General features: G+C 49.0%; 1 protein-coding gene across 2 annotated transcripts in view; it reads left to right on the top strand.

Moving 5' to 3' along the window:
• The window catches only part of Mapre3 (microtubule-associated protein, RP/EB family, member 3), a 56764-nt gene extending 41724 nt beyond the window's left edge, over positions 1-15040 (top strand). The window contains exons 2-7 of one of the 2 annotated variants that reach the window (XM_013013577.1): positions 9357-9484; positions 10017-10162; positions 10707-10908; positions 12175-12329; positions 12474-12626; positions 14157-15040. In XM_013013577.1, coding sequence (XP_012869031.1) covers positions 9364-9484; positions 10017-10162; positions 10707-10908; positions 12175-12329; positions 12474-12626; positions 14157-14225 — 846 coding nt within the window. In that variant the 5' untranslated portion in view covers positions 9357-9363 and the 3' untranslated portion in view covers positions 14226-15040. The remainder of the gene's footprint in view (positions 1-9356; positions 9485-10016; positions 10163-10706; positions 10909-12174; positions 12330-12473; positions 12627-14156) is intronic. The other variant, XM_013013578.1, reaches the window with a different exon arrangement.
• Positions 15041-17908: the final 2868 nt, after the last annotated feature.

Below are 17908 nucleotides of genomic sequence, written 5' to 3'. Positions count from 1 at the left end.
AGACTGCTAGCCTTTAGCAGAGAGAGGCTCAAGGACAGAGTCTAGGCCCTGAGTTCAAGTCCCAGGACTGGCCAAAAAAAAAAAAGCTAGAAACAGAAACAGAACTACGATTCCAGTGGTAAAGTACCAGCTTTGTGCAAAAAAAAAAGCTGAGAAACCTTCCTGGCCATAAGTTTGAGCCCTAGTACCTGCTCAAAAATTAAAGGGGGGGGGTGTTCCTGGTAGGAATTCCTTGTAACGGTCAGAAGAGAAGTTTCTGGAACCTTCGGGAACCTCTCCAGTGAGAGTCCTCACTTAGGTGGGGGCTGGCCATCTCCAGTTGGGATTAGTCCTGCAGGATAAGCCTGCAGGGTGGAGTATCAGGACAACCACAAAAAGAATGGTTGAAATGCTGGCAAGAGTCTTGACAGAGAATGCACACTGAATCTTACTAAATTTGTTCTGGATATCTTTAGGGCAGGCTTTCTGGCGGAAAGGGTAGAGGATAAATGAGCCTCCAGAAGCCAGATGCTGGTAGCCTTGGTTTGATGGTAGCTCATGGAAGTTGGTTGGCTTAAACGTAAATGTTTAAAGCCTGTAATCCCAATTACTCAGGAGACTGAGACATGTTAGTTTGAAGACAGTACAGGCAGAAAAGTCTGAGACTCCATCTCTAATTAACTATAACCAGTAAAATGCCAGACTCGAGGTGTGACTCAAGTGGTAGATCAAGCTAAAGAAAGAACATAAGACCCTGAGTTCAAGCCCTGTACCAGTATAAAAAAATTATATAGATACATATATGTATATATGTATGTATAGATAGATAGATAGATAGATAGATATATCAGCATTTAAAGAACTTAAAGATACCCCACGGAAGCCGGGCGCTGGTGGCTCACGCCTGTAATCCTAGCTACTCAGGAGGCTGAGATCTGAGGATCACGGTTCAAAGCCAACCCGGGCAGGAGAGACCGTGAGACTCCTATCTCCAATAAACCACCAGAAAACCGGGAGTGGCGCTGTAGCTCAAGTGGTAGAGCGCTCGCCTTGAGCTGAAGAGCTGAGGGACAGCGCCCAGGCCTAGAGTTCAAGCCCCACGACCGACAAAAAAAAAAAAAGATACCCCAAGGAAAACTTTCAGGTTTTCTAGGACCTCTCTATTGGCCATATAGGTGAGCCTAATAAAAGGGATTAATTTTAGCAATGAGAAATAGTTCTCTTTACTATGGTCCTGGGTTTCCCTTTAGCCTTTGAATTATGGTCAGCAAGAACAATATACCCAGGCCTCCCCTAAGGACTATATTTCCCAGGCTGGAATGAGGGTAACCCACAGAGTCCAGATAGTGTTTAGCAGAATATACCAGGACACAGTGTCTGGGACTGCAGTAAGGCTCAGGATCTTGGGAAGAGCAATATAACATGAAGGAGTTGGGAGAATGGAATCCTGGAGAAGCTCTGGGCCCTACCTGTCCCTACAATTGTCCATGCTGGATCTGCTGGAGTAGGTGCATACTGTCCCAGCCAACCCTGGAACTACCCATTGGCTCCTTTCTACTTTGACTGCTCCAACTTTAAGCCTCTCTATGAGTCGAGTCCTTGCTTGGCCATTAGAAGAAGGTGATTGGCTGAGTGACCAGGGCTTTGTGACCCGCTAGCAGGGCTCTTCCAGGCCCTCAGAACTCTCCATCCCTGCCTGCATATATTGCCTGCACACAGCTCCAGGACAGCCTGGATGTATGAGCCAAGGGGGCAAGGGGTAGCAATTTTGCAGAGTTTCCCAACAGGTGACTTCAGCCCTCCTGGGCCTGGGCAGGAAAGGGTAGCCCAGTGAAGATGGGCATAGCTCCATACTGGGAGCAGAAAGGTTTTGGCAGACTCCACAGAGCTCACTCTCCTCTGGTCCCACAGTGTCTGTTCCAGTTTTCCTGGAAGGTATGGTGGTGTCTATTAAGTAGATATATGGGAAATCTGCATTGGGGAAGGATCGTAGTTAGATACTCCACTTCAGAAAATCCAGGTGGCTGTCCCTCCACACAGGGCAGAGAAAAGTGCATTTCTGTAGTCTGTCTTCCTTCTGAATTGGCCTATCTGTGGTTTCAGAGTTCAAAGATGGCTGTGTACTGGGAGCCTTCTTCTCAAATATATACCTTTGGGTTTTCACTGTTGAATAGTAATGCTGATAACACTTGGCAAACACTGGGCACCAAGCTCTATGCTCAAGGCTTTGTACAGTCATTCACTTGGTTCTTACAACAGTTTTGAGATGGGAGCTGTCACTGGTCCCATTATTTAGCTGTGGAATCCAAGTCCTAAAATCAAACAGGACATAATAGGCCTTGAATTTGAACCCAGGTGGTCTCATTAGAGATTCAGGGTTATCAAAGCATAGACTTTGGAGATGGCTGGTCTGCATGCCAGTCACTACCTATAGTAATATAAAATGTGTGTCTTTCATAGCCATCCTGGGAAGAGATGAGATCTACAAGGAATTTTCTAGAGACCATCAGAACAGGGCTGAATGTAGGGTAAAAAGACCACTGGAGCCATGTACTAGTGGCTTATACCTATAATTCTAACTACTCAGGAGGCTGAGATCTGAGGTTCAAAGCCACCCTGGGGAGACAAATCCAAGACACTCATCTCCAATTAATTAACTGTCAAAAAGCTGAACGTAGCCAGGTGACAGTGGCTCATCCCTCACTACTCAAGGCGCTGTGATCTGAGGATCGAGATTCAAAGCCAGCCAGGTCAGAAAAGTCCCCTTGAAACTTTTATCTCCAATTAACCACTCAAAAAACAAAAATCCAGAAGTAGAGCTGGGGCTCAAAGTGGTAGAGTGCTGTCCTTTAGAAAAATAGCTCAAGGTCTACACCCAGACCCTGAGTTCAAGCCCATGACAGACAAAACAAAACAAAACAACAAAAACTTGAAAATGCCAAGCGCTGGTAACTCATGCCTGTAATCCTAGCTGCTTAGAAGGCTGACATTGAGGATTATAGTTCGAAGCCTGCCCAGTTAAAAAAAGTCCATGAGACTTTATCTCCAGTTAACCACGAAAAATTTGGAAGGAGAACTGTGGCTCAAAGTGATATAGCACTAACCTTGAACAAAAAAGTTCAGGAACAGTACCCAGGCCATTAGTTCAAGCCCCATGACTGACCAAAAAAATGCTGAAAGTGCACCAGGAACTGGTGGTCATACCTGTAATCCTGGCTACTCAGGAGATTGAGATCTTGTAATTGTGGTTTGAAGTTAGCTCAGGCAGAAAAATCTGTGAGACTCTTATCTCCAATAAACTATTTCGAAAAAAAAGCTAGAAGTGGTGTGGTGGCTCAATTGGTAGAGAAAATGAAGCTAAGGGACACCTAGCCCCTGAGTTCAAGCCCCAGGACCTGGAAGTAGAAATATGGATCAAGTGGTAGAGTTCTGAGAATTAAGAAAGATTGAGGCTCCTGAATTATTTTCAATACATATCTGTAGAAGATAGATTTTCACTGAAGATTTAAAAACACAAAGGCAAAATTAAATGTAGGCTGGTAATATTATTAAGTATTGAGTGTGAGATTTCAGAGGTATTCAGAGTCACTGACCATCTTTGTAATTTCAGAATAGAAGTTCCTAAGATAAGTGCATCTGGGACATCTGGGAAAGGTGATTGGTCTCTAGAAATCCTTCTGGCCTTTGGATATCAAGATTTGGGCTTGATGAACATTTTTCAAGGCTTCAGTATGCAACTGACCAGTAGCTCACCTTCAACAAGAACTGTGAATGTGCCAAGACCCTAGGATTCTGGCATAAGAAATGACTAAGCAAAGACACCAGATTAAATGTCCTAAAGTTTATATTGTGTGGGATTATTGGGGCTTGAACTTAGGGCCTCATACTCTCATTTGGCTTTTTACTCAGGCTGTCACTCTTATCACTTGAGCCACATCTCCACTTCCAGCTTTTTGCTGGTTAGAGATAAGAGTCTCACTGACTGGCTTCAGGCTTCCTAGCTGGGATTATAAGCATGAGCCACCAGTGCCTGGATCACCCTCCTAGACTTTTTCTTCCCCCATCTCTAGACATGGTAGTCTTACCAGGAGTCAATACCCTGAAAAACAGACTTTTCCCAAGTCTTGATCTGGTCTATCTGGAGAGGCACAGCCCCACTTGAGGGGTGACATGCTGTAACTTAGTCAGGATGTGGCTTTTCCAGACAGTCACTATGTGTCAAAGATGGTGGTGGAAAGACAGGGTTAGAAGACCCAGCTATTGCTGCTCTTGAGACAGAGCTGCCCTCTCCGGCTGTTACCTTCTATTCTCCCACAGAGGTAAAGAGCTCTTGTACAAATGTGTTATCACTGTTTTCTTGGACTGTCTCTGCTGTTACTGAGGCAGGTGGTCACAGAGAACCAGATGCTTGGGCAAATACTTCATGTCCCAGCAGCTGCTCTGCTTTGTGTCCAGCCCTAAGTCATCCACATCAAAGGCCTGACAAATTCAACTATGGTTTAAGGGAGCTGGTTTCGTTCAGTTCAGCCTTAGAGCAGGACCCCTCGTCCCTCCCCCTCCCACCCCCCCAGGCTCGCGCAGCTAGTGCTGGGCCAGCTCTGAGAGGACAGGCACGCCACGCTAGGCCCTTCCCTGAGACCAACTTTTCATGGACACTGGCTTCCTCTTTGGGGGCTAGATCCAAGTTCAGAGACTGTTTTCTAAATTGAGCCAGGGAAAGATGATATGGGGATGGGGGAGGCAGTTAAAGGAATCTTTGCTCAGAACCTGGGTGCCACCTGCTGGCCATATTTAGTTCCAGGCATAGTGCCAAAATTCAAGAGGAAAATTAAAAGGGCTCCCTGCCTTCCTCCGCTTGGTGAGGGGCAAGGAAACAGGAAGGCTGATTTCTTCCTGGAGCCCAGGCACATGTAATGGAGGATTCTTGCCGACACCCCTGGATACTTTTGGCTGAGTCATCCTGAGCAAAGATGCCCCCAGCCAGGGCAGAAAGCAGCCCAAATGTGGGTTCTAGTGTTGGCTGCCCACTCATCCAAAAGCTCCATGGAAATGGCAGCATGCTTAATTACTGGGTCCCAAGAGGAACCATTTTCTCAGTTTCCTTTTACCGTCACTGTTACTACTTACCCTGTCACAGGCAAGATGAGAAGTATAGAAAAATACCCTCCCATCATTAGGCACCACCCAATCGGGAGTGTCTAGGCAAGCTGAGAAGACCTGAACATTTTAAAGTGGCAGGAAGGTCTTCAATTGTATTTTAAATTCTAGGGAAAGTGGAGAATTTTTCTTGGTACCAAGAAGAAGAGGGGGATTGGATGTGGTAGCAGATACCTGTAATCTCAGCTACTCAGTATAAGACCCTACCTAAAAAACAAACTAAAACAAAAGGCTTGGAATGTGGATCCAGTAGTAGAGTCCTTGCCTGGCAAGTATGAAGTCCTAAGTACAATCCATTTTCCCTGCTAGTTCCTTAGATGATGCCCCTGGAAGCTCAGAAGCACCCTTTTAGCTCCAGTCTCTGCCCTTCCCTTCCGCCAACATGATCTTCACTAAAACTTGGTCAAAGATGACTTCAGGGGAATCTGTGCTCGGGTGATAGAGCAACAGAGGTGGGACATGCATCCCACACAGGGTTCAGGGAAAGGTCCCTGGAGAGGATGCTGAAGCCAAGCCCTGTGGGGTGGGAGTGGAGAAGATACTAAGAGGAGAAAATGTGAGATGTCATTCAGCCATCAGCGACTCCAGCTTTACTGAACACCTTGCCTATGACAGGGCCTGGGGACCCAGGCACTTCCTGATAAGGAGGCAGGCAAAGAACCAAGTCTGAGGCTCAGCGCAAGGGTTGGAATGTAGGACGGCAGGCTCAGAGCCACTGTGCAAGTCAAAATTACCCTGGAAAACCTCTGAAACTGCCAGTTTCTAAGTCTTCAGAAGCTCCCAAGATAATCATTTTTGTTTTTCTTGGCTTTTGATCCCTGCCTTGGATTCCAGGCAGTAAAGGATAAGGCTGATTTTTTAAATGGATGAAGAACTAGAAACAAATTTTTAACGAGTATTTGTTTTGCTAAAAGCTGGCAGTCTTGAATTTTCTTTGTTGTTGTTTTGTGCCAGTCCTGGGTCTCAAGGCTGGTATTCTACCGCTTGAGCCACAGCTTCACTTCTCCACTTTTTGCCGGTTAATTGAAGGAAGGAGCCTCTCAGTTTGTCAAACCAAGATCAAACCAAGACTCTCGAGTCTCAGTCTCCTGAGTAGTGAGGATTATAAGCATAAGCCACTGACACCTGGTAATAACAGGATTTTTCTCTCACAATTCTTATTTTAAGAAAAAGTTCTTGGGGCTGGGAAGGTGGCTCAGTGGTAGAGCGCTTGCCTTGCATGCTTGAGGCCCTGGGTTCGATTCCTTAGCACCACATAAGCAAAAAGAAAAAAGCCGGAAGTGGCACTGTGGCTCAAGTGGTAGAGCGCTAGCCTTGAGCTGAAGAGCTGAGGGACAGTGTCCAGGCCCAGAGTTCAAGCCCCACGACTGCACCAAAAAAAAAAAAAAAGTTCTTTTAAGGGCTTTAAGCATGGCTCAGGTAGAGCACCCGCCTAGCCAAGTGCAGTCCTCTGTACTCCAAGAGCCTAGTACTGAAAAAAAAAAGTTCACGATAGAGACATGAGAGGAGCCAACCCAGCACATGGTGAGCTGAGTTTCCTCTCTAAATCAGTGCAGTCCACCCCTGCCTGGGTACAGACCCTGTAGGCATCTTGGTCAAAGGCAGATCCTGATTCAGCAGGTCTGCAGTAGGTATGACGCCCATACTACACCAGTGCTGACACCATACTACACCAGTGCTGCGGGTCCGGTGGTATTTGTGAATCTCTGAAGCAGTGAAGGAATCAACTTGGGGTGGCAGCAACTTTCCAGACAGGGCAAATGGGGAGCTCTAGCCTCTAACTGGAAGAAAAAGTGGGCGATAAGGCTAGAGGTATGGGCTCTGTTTAGAATTGGATATGTGTTGAGGGAGGGTGGCATTTAGAGCCAGCTGCTGCCAGGTGCTGGTGGCCCACGCCTATAATCATAGCTACTCAGGAGGCTAGATCTGAGGATTGTACTTTAAAGCCAGCCCAGGAAGGAAAATCCATGACTCTTATCTCCAATTAACCACTCAAAAGCTAGAAGTAAAACTGTGGCTTAAGTGATAGAGCACTAGTTTTGTTCTCAAAAGCTCAGGAACAGCATCCCTGCCCTGAGTTCAAGCCCCAGGATTTGTGGTGGGGCAGGGGAAAGTGTCAGTTGCTTATAGCGGACCAGAAAGAGTGTGGGGCATGTTTTCACTTCACAAAACACTGCAGATTAAGCCTGGGGAGATATTCTTCGCTCTAGAAGTAGGAGCTCCACAATTCTGGGAATACATAGTCCCTTTGCTGTCTGTTTTCTCCATTTCTGATGAAGATCAAGTCACCGAAATCACTTGCTCTTCTCTAACAGTGACAAACCTCACTGAACAGCTGGCCTCTGTGTGAGCTGGTGGATGGGGTGGGCAGCAGCCATGCCTGCCGGTCAGAGGGGAGCATCTCTGCTCAGTGCCAGCTGTTGTGTGACTACAGGAACGTAGGCCCCCAAAGATGCCAGAAATCCCAAAGGGTGAAGTTTCCCAACTTCAAATTTTTGGACACCAAGTCGAAAACGTTTCCAACCCTGTGAGTGCTAAGACTGTTAGGCAAATTCGGCCACAGATGCCTTGTTTATGACTGCCGGCTTGAAGCTGGAACACAAGGGGCTGGCCCTGCTGTTAGATAGATTCTGACCACAGCAGTGTTGGGATACACGGGGGAGGGAAGGGACTGCAGGCCAAAGGGCTTGGTTTTTGTTTTTTTTTTTGGGGGGGGGTCTGGACGTGGGGCCTGAACGCTGTCCCTCAGCTCTTCAGCTCAAGGCTAGCGCTCTACCACTTGAGTCACAGTGCCACTTCCGGCTTTTTTCTTTTTGCTTATGTGGTGCTGAGGAATCGAACCCAGGGCCTCAGGCATGCAAGGCAAGCACTCTACCACTGAGCCACCTTCCCAGCCCAGGCCAAAGGGCTTGGGAAAGGTTTCTTGTGGTTCTGGCTACAGAAAAAGTATCTAGGAGCCCCCAAGTAAATGAAAAGCCTCACATAGTGAGGAAGGAGGGTTGAGGCGCACGGGGGCTCAGATGATGCCCTAAAGTGAGTTTTTAACTCACTTAGGGGCTGTTGGGGCATTTGATGCAAAAATAAATACGGAAGCTGAACCGTATTTTGTGAGAAGGTTCTGGACAAATGAAATTTTGTTGTCTATGGGTCAGCCAGGAGGCCAACAGGCCACAAAAATGGGGAATCTGAAGTCAGAGGAGAGGCAGAAGTGTTAGCTGGCTTCCTTGAACATAAATCTGGTTAGGTTATACTAACTGCTTAAAACCTCCATGGCTTCCCTTTGACTAAATAGAAATTCCAGGCTCCTCTTCGTGGTAAACAAAACCCTCCCAGGTCTGTGCCTGCCAACCTCATCACACATGCCCCAAAACGGAAACATGATGCTCAGAACTCCCCAACAACCCAGAGTTCTCGGAATAAGCCATCCTTTGCTCTTGCTAGCCCTTCAGCCTGCAGTGCCCTTCTACCCCATCCTTTTGTGTGTCTGGAAAATTCCTATTCTTGTTAAGCTCCAACATCTCTGCTCTGATGCCTTCACTGAGCCTGCCAAACCCAAGAGCTCACACCCTTGTTTGTGCCATCCTTGAATTTTTATGTGCTTTTATGTCCATCCTTCCCTACTGAGTGGATTTGCCTGTCTGAAGTCCTTAATGTCAGGGACCATACTAGTTTTTGGGGTTGTTTTTTTTTTTGGTCCGGTTGTGGGGCCTGAACTCTGGGCCTGGGCGCTGTCCCTCAGCTCTTCAGCTCAAGGCTAGCGCTCTACCACTTGAGCCACAGCGCCACTTCCAGCTTTTTTCTTTTTGCTTATGTGGTGCTGAGGAATCGAACCCAGAGCCTCAGGCATGCAAGGCAAGCGCTCTACCACTGAGCCACCTTCCCAGCCCTAGGGACCATACTAGTTACCCTTGTATCACCTGCTCCTCACACGTGCCAGGTGTTTAAATGTTTTAAAAATGGAGTAGTTGGGACGTGGTAGCACTTGCAAGGCTGAAACAAGATAGTCAAGAGTTCAAAACTAGCCTCTTATAGTGAATTCTAGGCTAATTTGAGATTCTATTTTTTAAAAATGAAATAAATGAGTGAATGAATGAATGAATATGCCCCCTTTTTGTAGCAAGGTAACTAACAAGTAGGGCCCCAGGTCTCACTGGCTCCTCTCCTGGCAGCTGGAAAACCCCATGAGGCCCTGTCTGACCTCGCCTCTCCTCTCTTTGCAGCTGGGGTATGGCCGTCAATGTGTACTCCACATCTGTGACCAGTGAAAATCTGAGTCGCCATGATATGCTTGCGTGGGTCAATGACTCCCTGCACCTCAACTACACCAAGATAGAACAGCTCTGTTCAGGTAGGAAGCTGGGATTGGGAGCGGCCCTGTTGGAGGGAAAGGGAGGGTAGGAAGGCAGAATAGCACAGCAGCGCTTGTAGCTTGTGATTAGCATGGAGAGAGAGAGCTGGAGGCCCACCCTACTCACTCACCCAGCTCTTTTGCTGCTGCAGCCTTGGGCAAGTTACGACAGCTCTCTAGGTCTCAGATTTCTATCTACCTAGTGAGATACTATCACCTGTCTAGCTAAGTGGCCAATAGGCTTCACCTACATATAGTGTTGATGATGATAATACGAGATATGCATCAATAAGTAGCCATTGTGGGCCAGGATGCCGGCTTAGCACCCGCTTAGCACCACCCAAGAATAAGTAAGTAAATGAACAGTAACAATTGCACTTATTCCTGGAAAACTGGGGGGAACCTTTCTAAACTGGAGGAGTGTTAGCCCCAGCCTTTGGACAGAGAGTGAAAAGAGGGGCCCAGGATTGTTAGGACAAGACAACAGAGGACCGAAGGAGTAGAAGATGACCTCCACCATTCTTCTCCGTAGGGGCAGCCTACTGCCAGTTCATGGACATGCTCTTCCCTGGCTGTGTGCATTTGAGGAAGGTCAAGTTCCAAGCCAAACTAGAACATGAATACATCCACAACTTCAAGGTGCTGCAAGCAGCTTTCAAGAAGATGGGTGTTGACAAAGTAGGTGTCTGTTCCCCCAGGGGTCTCTGAGGAGCTGTGTGCCCCTGGGGAAGAAGATGGCCCACCAGCCAGGGTGACAAGGGCTGCTTGGGTCATTTCAACATGCAACTCTCTACCCCCTGACTCTCCACAGTTGAAGTCACAGTGGAAAACACTCCAGCACCTGACATCACGCCATGATGACTTTCCTTTCCCTTTCTCCTCTCTGGACCCCCAACCCCAGATATCACGGCTTTGTGTATTCTGCTCTGTTATATCTCTCCATAGGGTTCAAGAAAAGTCTCTTTGCTCACCCTTGCCTTGACTACCCCAGGACTGTGGGCTACCTCCCTACAAAATTCTTCTTATAGGAAAGGGAGGCCTCTGGGTCCCTGGTCAGACCTCCGGCCTACCTATCTGCTTGTGGTGCCAAGGGAGAGGGAGAGGGGGTGGAAAAGATGGACAGCCTTGGGGCTGGCTTTCCTGAGAGCTGGGCCTGCTCACCCAGGAAGCCAGCCCCACCCCACAGGTGGTTAACATGTTCTGCTTATGTGGTCTATTTCAGATCATTCCTGTAGAGAAATTAGTGAAAGGAAAATTCCAAGATAATTTTGAGTTTATTCAGTGGTTTAAGAAATTCTTTGACGCAAACTATGATGGGAAGGATTACAACCCTCTGCTGGCGCGGCAGGGCCAGGACGCAGCGCCGCCTCCTAATCCAGGTGATCAGATCTTCAACAAATCCAAGAAACTCATTGGCACAGCAGGTAATGTGCCCGAGCTGGGGGAGGGAGTTTGGGGGGCCGGGCCGGCAGAGCTTCATAGCCAGGAGTGCCCCCCTGGGCTACCGGCCCGGCCCTGCCAGCCTGGAGGAGACTGTTATCACGGAGTTCAGATGACGTCGCCTGCTGCCCACTTAGATGAGGGAGTCCCAGAAGGGGATGAGAGGGCTTCAAAAATTGCTCTGAAAGGAGAGCCACCTGCACCCATGGTGGCAGCCGACCGTAAGAGCCCAGGGCACTCTGTTTCCGAGGGTGAGCTGACATGTTTGCTTCAAGATCATGAGGCAGCAAGCTGGCATGATTCCTCCTCCAAGTCCATCAGGCCAAGGGCCTGGTGCCAGCACCACAGCCCTTGCTCGCCCCTGCCCTCTGGAAGCAGGAGTTTACGAAGCTTGATCCTATCTGCCCCTTCCTAAAGCCCCATAGCCCAAAGTCCCCAAGAGATGACTTTCTAGAAATTACTTTGTTGGTGTGCTAGAGGGTGTGGGGGAAAAGTGGCAGAGCTTTGGGTAACAACAAGGCTGGAAAGGGAAAGAGAAGAAAAGCAGCCCCAGCCCGCATCTGACCCGTCATAGCAGAACTGCCTCCTCTGTTTGCGCTGCTGTTCCGCCTGGGCCTGTCCTCACCGCCCGCTTGCTTTGCATTAGAAGCAGCTGTGCTGTCTAGCAAGTGCAGCAATAGAGAGCGAGTTGCCACAGCATGTGGGCTGTGCTGAGGAGGAGCCGGTGGCCACCATTGCTCAGATACCCATGTAGCCCAGCAGAGGGCAACAGAGCCCCTCCTAAGATAGGCCCCCGGGGGGGGGGGGGGGGGGGGGGGGTTTCACTGATTCACTGAGAGTGGCTTTGGACCTGGGCTTTTCTGTAAGGGGAAACCTTGGGCCAGCTCCTTTCCCTCAGGTTCTGGCCATAAGTATAAGAGAGCCCTGACCCCTCCCAAACCCTACTTTCCCAAATCTGCCATCCCAGTGTCTCGCATGGCAGTGTGCCTGCCCCAGGCCAGCTTGCCTTGCACCCCAGCCCCGCACCCTTCCTTTACTTTCTAGTGGCCCCTGTGCTCCCAGGCTTGCCAGAGGCTGCCCAGTTGCTGTAGTATTGTATGTGGCTAAGGCTTGAGGCCTAGATGTAGATGACCTTCCCCCGGGGGAGTGCCTGCCTATCGCATGGGCCTGTCCCCCCACCCCCACCCCCAGACCTCACACCAGGCTGACTCCTGCTACGTGGCTTCACCTGACTCTTCTCCTCTGGGCAGTTCCACAGAGGACGTCCCCCACAGGCCCCAAGAACATGCAGACCTCTGGCCGACTGAGCAATGTGGCCCCACCCTGTATCCTCCGGAAGAATCCCCCATCAGCACGAAATGGCGGCCATGAGACGGATGCCCAGATTCTTGAACTCAATCAGCAGGTGAGTGGGTTGGTTAAAAGTAGCTGAGATCTCCCGGGCATAAAGGCTAGGCCCTACGGAGTGACCAGGGATAAGAGGCAGGCAGGCAGGCAGGCAGAGGAGACGCGGGTCAGCTGATTTAAACACTGCCTTCTGCCTGAGCAGCTCCTGGATTTGAAGCTGACAGTGGATGGGCTGGAGAAGGAACGTGACTTCTACTTCAGCAAGCTTCGTGACATTGAGCTCATCTGCCAAGAACATGAAAGTGAAAACAGCCCTGTTATCTCGGGCATCATTGGCATTCTCTATGCCACTGAGGTGAGCCTCCCCATCCCACCCCAAGCCTGCTGGCTCCTCCCAAACTTTGGCCCTGCATCAAGACCAGAAACACAGTAGGACTAGAGAGTTGGACTGGAGAATATTTACAGCTGATGACATCACCAGTACAGGGTACCATACAGCTGTCTCCAGGAGGGTATTTCTTTGTGAGAGAGTGCTCATCCTGGGGCTTAAACTGGTCCCTTAGCTTTAGTACTCAAGGCTAGTGCTCTATCACTTGAGCCAGAGCTCTGCTTCAAGCTTGTCAGTGCTTTTAATTTGGAGATAAGAGTCCCACAGACTTATCTGCCCCAGCCGGCTTTGAACCACAATGCTCAGATCTTAGCCTCCTGAGTAGCTAGGACTACAGGTATGAGCCACTGGTGCCTGGCACCAGGAAAGTATTCAGAAAAAAAATCTCCCCAGCAGAAGGGAACACTCAACTCAGTTTTCCAAGCCCACCCACCAGGGTCTTGGGCTAATGACAAAAATTATTTTGAAATCATCCTCAAAGTAATAGCCAGCAGAATTTACTTAGTGCAAGAAGACACAGCAGGGAAAAAGAAAAGGAAAGAGCAGGCAGAAGATAGCAGCTAAGGCTCAGTGGGTGACCTTGGACTCTATTGTTTATGCTCCAAAGCTGGGCTTGGGTTTCAGTTCAAAACTGGCCGCCTAGCTATATGGTCACCTAATAATTTCCCCATTATCCTGTTTGGGTCATTTTCACCCAAGCATGGAGATAATGGATCTGAGTAGCCCCTTATAATCAAAGGGTCTTGAGACACAGGTACTTGTTCATTGTGGTCTTTTTCGGGGGTGAAGGGGAGGGGGCGGTAATTCTTCCTGGCCACAGATGTATTTTTTTTTAAAGCCCTTTCTGCCTGAGACCCAATTACTTCCCTAAAGGCAGTGGATCTCATTTAACATCTAAGAGAGAAGAGAGGGTGGTAGAAGGAATTTAGGTCTGCTCCTTGTTAAATAGTTGACTCAGATCTTTGCTGTTCTGGTCATTTTTCAGCCTGAGTTTCTGGTTCTGTCACAACTCCTGAGTCTAGATATCATTTTTTGTTTTGTTTTGTTTTGTTTTGTTTTTGCTCCATCGTGGGGCTTGAACTCTAGGCCTGGGCTCTGTCCCTGAGCTTTTCAGCTCAAGGCCAGTGCTCTACCACTTGAGTCACAAGCCCTACTTCCGGTTTTCAGGTGGTTAATTGGAGCTAAGAGTCTCACAGACTTTCCTGCTTGGGCTGGCTTTGAACCGTGATCCTCAGATCTCAGCCTCCTGAGTAGCAAGGATTACAGGCATGAGCCAATGGCACCAGGCTTTATTTGGGGGGAGGGTTGTTTGTTAGTTTGTTTAAATAATGTCTGTTTTCTAATTTCCCTGTCACCTTGCCCTCACTACCCTGCCTTGCAGTATTAGCAGGGAAAGAAGGGCTCCTGGCACTTGGCCCTTGCTTCTAGGCCACCATTAGAAGCTGATACTCCCATCCTGGCCTTGGCTCACTCTGTCCCTCTCCTTCCCCTATCCAGGAGGGATTTGCACCCCCTGAGGATGATGAGATTGAAGAACAGCAACAGGAAGACCAGGACGAGTACTGAGGGCGGCTTGACTGCGCGGCTCCCCGTGCCTCCCCTCCCCATGCCACCCCACATTATAATCCTTTCCTTACAGCCAGTTTGGCCTGCGGGTGCTTTGTGTCAGTGCCCCAGCATGGGGGAGCCGGGCAAGCAGGGCTTGGGAGGTTTGGGGCAGGTGAGCAAGCAGAGGCCCAGCCAGCTCCTCCAAGTGGCACTGGCCCAGGGGGATAGGACCCTTGCCCTCTCCCCGCCCCTATTTATTTCCGTTGTCTCTATGCTATGTCGGCCAACACTTCCCAGGGTGCTGCTGCCACCCGACAGCCAGCAGCTGTATATTTGACAAAGTCATTGGTATATTTTTACTTACTGGATTGTCCTTGCACTTTACCCGTTCTTTTCCAGGGCTGACAGCAGGGCTGGGGCAGCGTGCCTGGCTTGGCTCCCCTCTCCCCAGGGCCAAGGCCAGGGCAGGACTCACTGATTCTTATTTATTTTGTCTTTTGACTTCCTACTAGTTGAGGGGAGGGCTGATGTCAGGAGAGGGAGAGGGGCTGAGGAGGCGGTGCTATGGGTGTGGGGGTCAGAGAGAAGGCGGGGAGCAAGGGACAGAAATGACCTCCTTGGCACTAGGCTCACCCTCTACCCCAGCACCAAGGCCCCAGCACTGCCCCAAGGCCCCAACAGCTCCCTCCTGAAGCCTGGTTCACACCACACAGATTCTGCCTGGCCCCCCACTGTCCGTCTGCCCCCATTGCCCACCTCCAACCCCTGCCCCTCAGGCACCAGCCTACATATGTGTCCACTTTTATTTAAATAAACTTGTGTGGTAAAAAGTCTATGGTATGTCTCCCTTGACTGAACCCCAGCTGAGAGTCAGGGTTGGTCACTTCTGTCCTTTCCTGCTCCAGAGGGGATGGCTATACAGGAGAGCCTTGCTGCCATCAGAAGCCACTAGCACTAGACTTGCCTAGACCTAACTCAACCCTGGTGACAAGAGTCTAAGGGAAGGCAAAGGAGCCCACTTCCTGAGGAGAAACGGAGTCAAGACCTGTGACGGTCAGTGGCAGCCTGGAAAGTAGCTGTGGGGCTATGGAGTGCCTGGTGGAGAGTGCTCAGTTCCAGTGCCTTTGGGCCAGTTGGACTGTATGATGATCCCCACCCATTGTCACAGCAGCATTGCAGCTGGGGACAAGGACTCACATGACAGACTGGGAGGGTTCAGAGAACAAGCAGCCATGAGCACTGAGGCCCAGAGGGCACAATCAATCTTTCTTTCTCTCTTTGTTGTTTTTTCTGTTTGTTTGTTTGGGGGTTTTTGGTCATAGGGCTTGAACTCGGGTCCTGGGTGCTGTTTTCTCTCTCTCTCTCTCTCTCTCTCTCCTGGCCTTGTGTACACTGGACATTCTACCAATGAGCTACACCTCATCCCCTGAGTGGTGGTTATCTATGAATAAGTTCCAGTGGAAAAAGCAAGTCAGAAAAGCTGCCTCATCCACACAGGCCACATTCCCAGTGTTTCCTCCTGTTCTAGGCCCCAGGCCCCAGCTCCAAGTATTCCACTTGCCAGGTCTAGCCCCCAGCTCCAGTACACCAAATATGCTGAGATGCATAGTGATGAAGAACAAGATAAGCATACCTCAGGAAGAGGCAAAGTAAGAATGCCAGCCCAGCTTTGGGTACAAACATAAGCTACAGATTCTAATCAAGTAAGAATTGAGGCAAGGTGAGAGGAATGCACAACTATTAAGCTGAACTAGTCACAGGTGGTCAGAGATTGGTCTGGTTTGTCACTTCAGGATGATCAGGTGGGGCCTGATTGCCATGAGAAAGTCAAAGTCACAGCTGCCTTGCAGGGGGTCAGCATCGACTTTTGTCACGAGGTGTTATCCATCAGTCCTGACCTTCCTGGGTTTCAAGGTGGCTGCAAGGTGACTCCAGAGGCAATGGCTCAGAGCAAGGACTGAGATCAAAATGGAGACAGGGAAGACAAGCTTTCCCTCCTGCTTTCTGTGACCCTCTTGGAGGGCCATATCTGCAGGCCCAAGTGAGGAATGAGTGCTTTTAGGCAAAGGCGAGTCTAAGTACCTGCTAGATGCCGGAAAAGGGTGGAAGCAGCCAAGATCCTGGAAGCCTCCTGGCCTGAAGTATGCTAAAGTGAATGTGTGCACAATGTGTCACCTAGATCAGCCCTCAGGGACTGATTAGAGGGATGTGACTCACTTAGGGTGGTAGAAATCTGAACTAGAATTCAGACCTCTTGACTTCTGATTCAGTACTCACCAGAAACCACAGAGATAGGACCTCCAGAGTTCCTCTAGCTTTAGGCTAGCCCTCACAGAAGTCTCCTTACCATCCTGGATCTGACCAAGATGGAGTTGTAACTATCTCTTCTTTGGCCTGCCCAAGAACCCTTCTCAGAGACCCTCACCATTGTTCCATTGACTCTAGAGCACAAGTCAAATAAACAGCTTGTGTCTGGTCATTCTGAACTTGACCTCTAACCCCTACCAACCCCCACAGACCTTATCCTGTTTTTCTCCAAGTTCCTTGTCTACATTTATTTACTTTGATGGCTTTTTTTTGGTCAGTTGTAGGACTTGAACTCAAGGCCTGGGCACTGTCCTTGAGCTTTTTGCTCAAGGCTAGTGCCTTAATTCTGGTGATTAATTGGGAATAAGAGTCTTATAGACTTTCCTGCCCAGGCTAGCTTTGAACTTCGATCCTCAGATCTCAGGCTTCTGAAGTAACCAGGATTACAGGCGTGATTCACCAGCACCTGGCTTTGATGACTTTTAATTCCCCTGCCTAATATTAAAAGAATTTCATGTAGTCTATACAAGGTTAAAGGAGTCATTTTCTGCATTATCCAACGTTCAACTTTAGGCCTAGACTATCTTGATCATAAAGTGAGTATGGTAGGCAGCACAATGCCTCTCCCAAAAAAGCTGTCCATGTCAGCTAGGTGCTAGTGACTCATGCCTGTGATCCTAGCTACTCAGCAATGTGAGATCTGAGGATCATGGTTTAGGCAGGCAAGTCTGTGAGGCGCTTATCTTCAGTTAACTACCAAAGGCCAGAAGTGAAGCTGTGGCTCAAGTGGTAGAATGCTAACCTTAAGCAAAAAAGGTAAAGGAAAGCACCCAGGCCCTGAGTTCAAGCCCCAATACCAGCACACACACACACAAAAATTATACATGTAGGGCTGGGAAGGTGGCTCAGTGGTAGAGTGCTTGCCTTGCATGCATGAGGCCCTGGGTTTGATTCAGCACCACATAAGCAGTAAAAGCCAGAAGTGGCACTGTAGCTCTAGTGGTAGAGTGCTAGCCTTGAGCTGAAGAGCTGAGGGACAGCGCCCAGGCCCAGAATTCAAGCCCCATGACCAACAACAACAACAAAAAATTATAATAGTCCTGTGAATATGTGAAATCACATGACAAAGGGAAAGTAGGGCTATGGGTGGAAAATAAACTACCACTCCATGGACCTTGGGAAAAATGTGCTGGATTATCCATGGGGGTAGGGGGGAAGGGAGAAAGACAAAGTAATCACAAGAATCCAAAAGAGAGGAAGAATGATATGATGTAAGAGTTGACCAACTGTTGCTAGATAGATAGGAAAGAGCCAGAGCTGGGGAATTCAAGCAGCCTCAAGAAGCTAAGGAAGCAAGGCGAATGCACTGGCCTCAGGAGCACATTCCCACAGAC

Source organism: Dipodomys ordii, unplaced genomic scaffold (genome assembly GCF_000151885.1).
Source record: "Dipodomys ordii isolate 6190 unplaced genomic scaffold, Dord_2.0 Scaffold20, whole genome shotgun sequence".
Taxonomy (NCBI): domain Eukaryota; kingdom Metazoa; phylum Chordata; class Mammalia; order Rodentia; family Heteromyidae; genus Dipodomys; species Dipodomys ordii.
The sequence above is the reverse complement of the archived record's forward strand: the minus strand, read 5'-3'. Positions and strand labels throughout refer to the sequence as shown.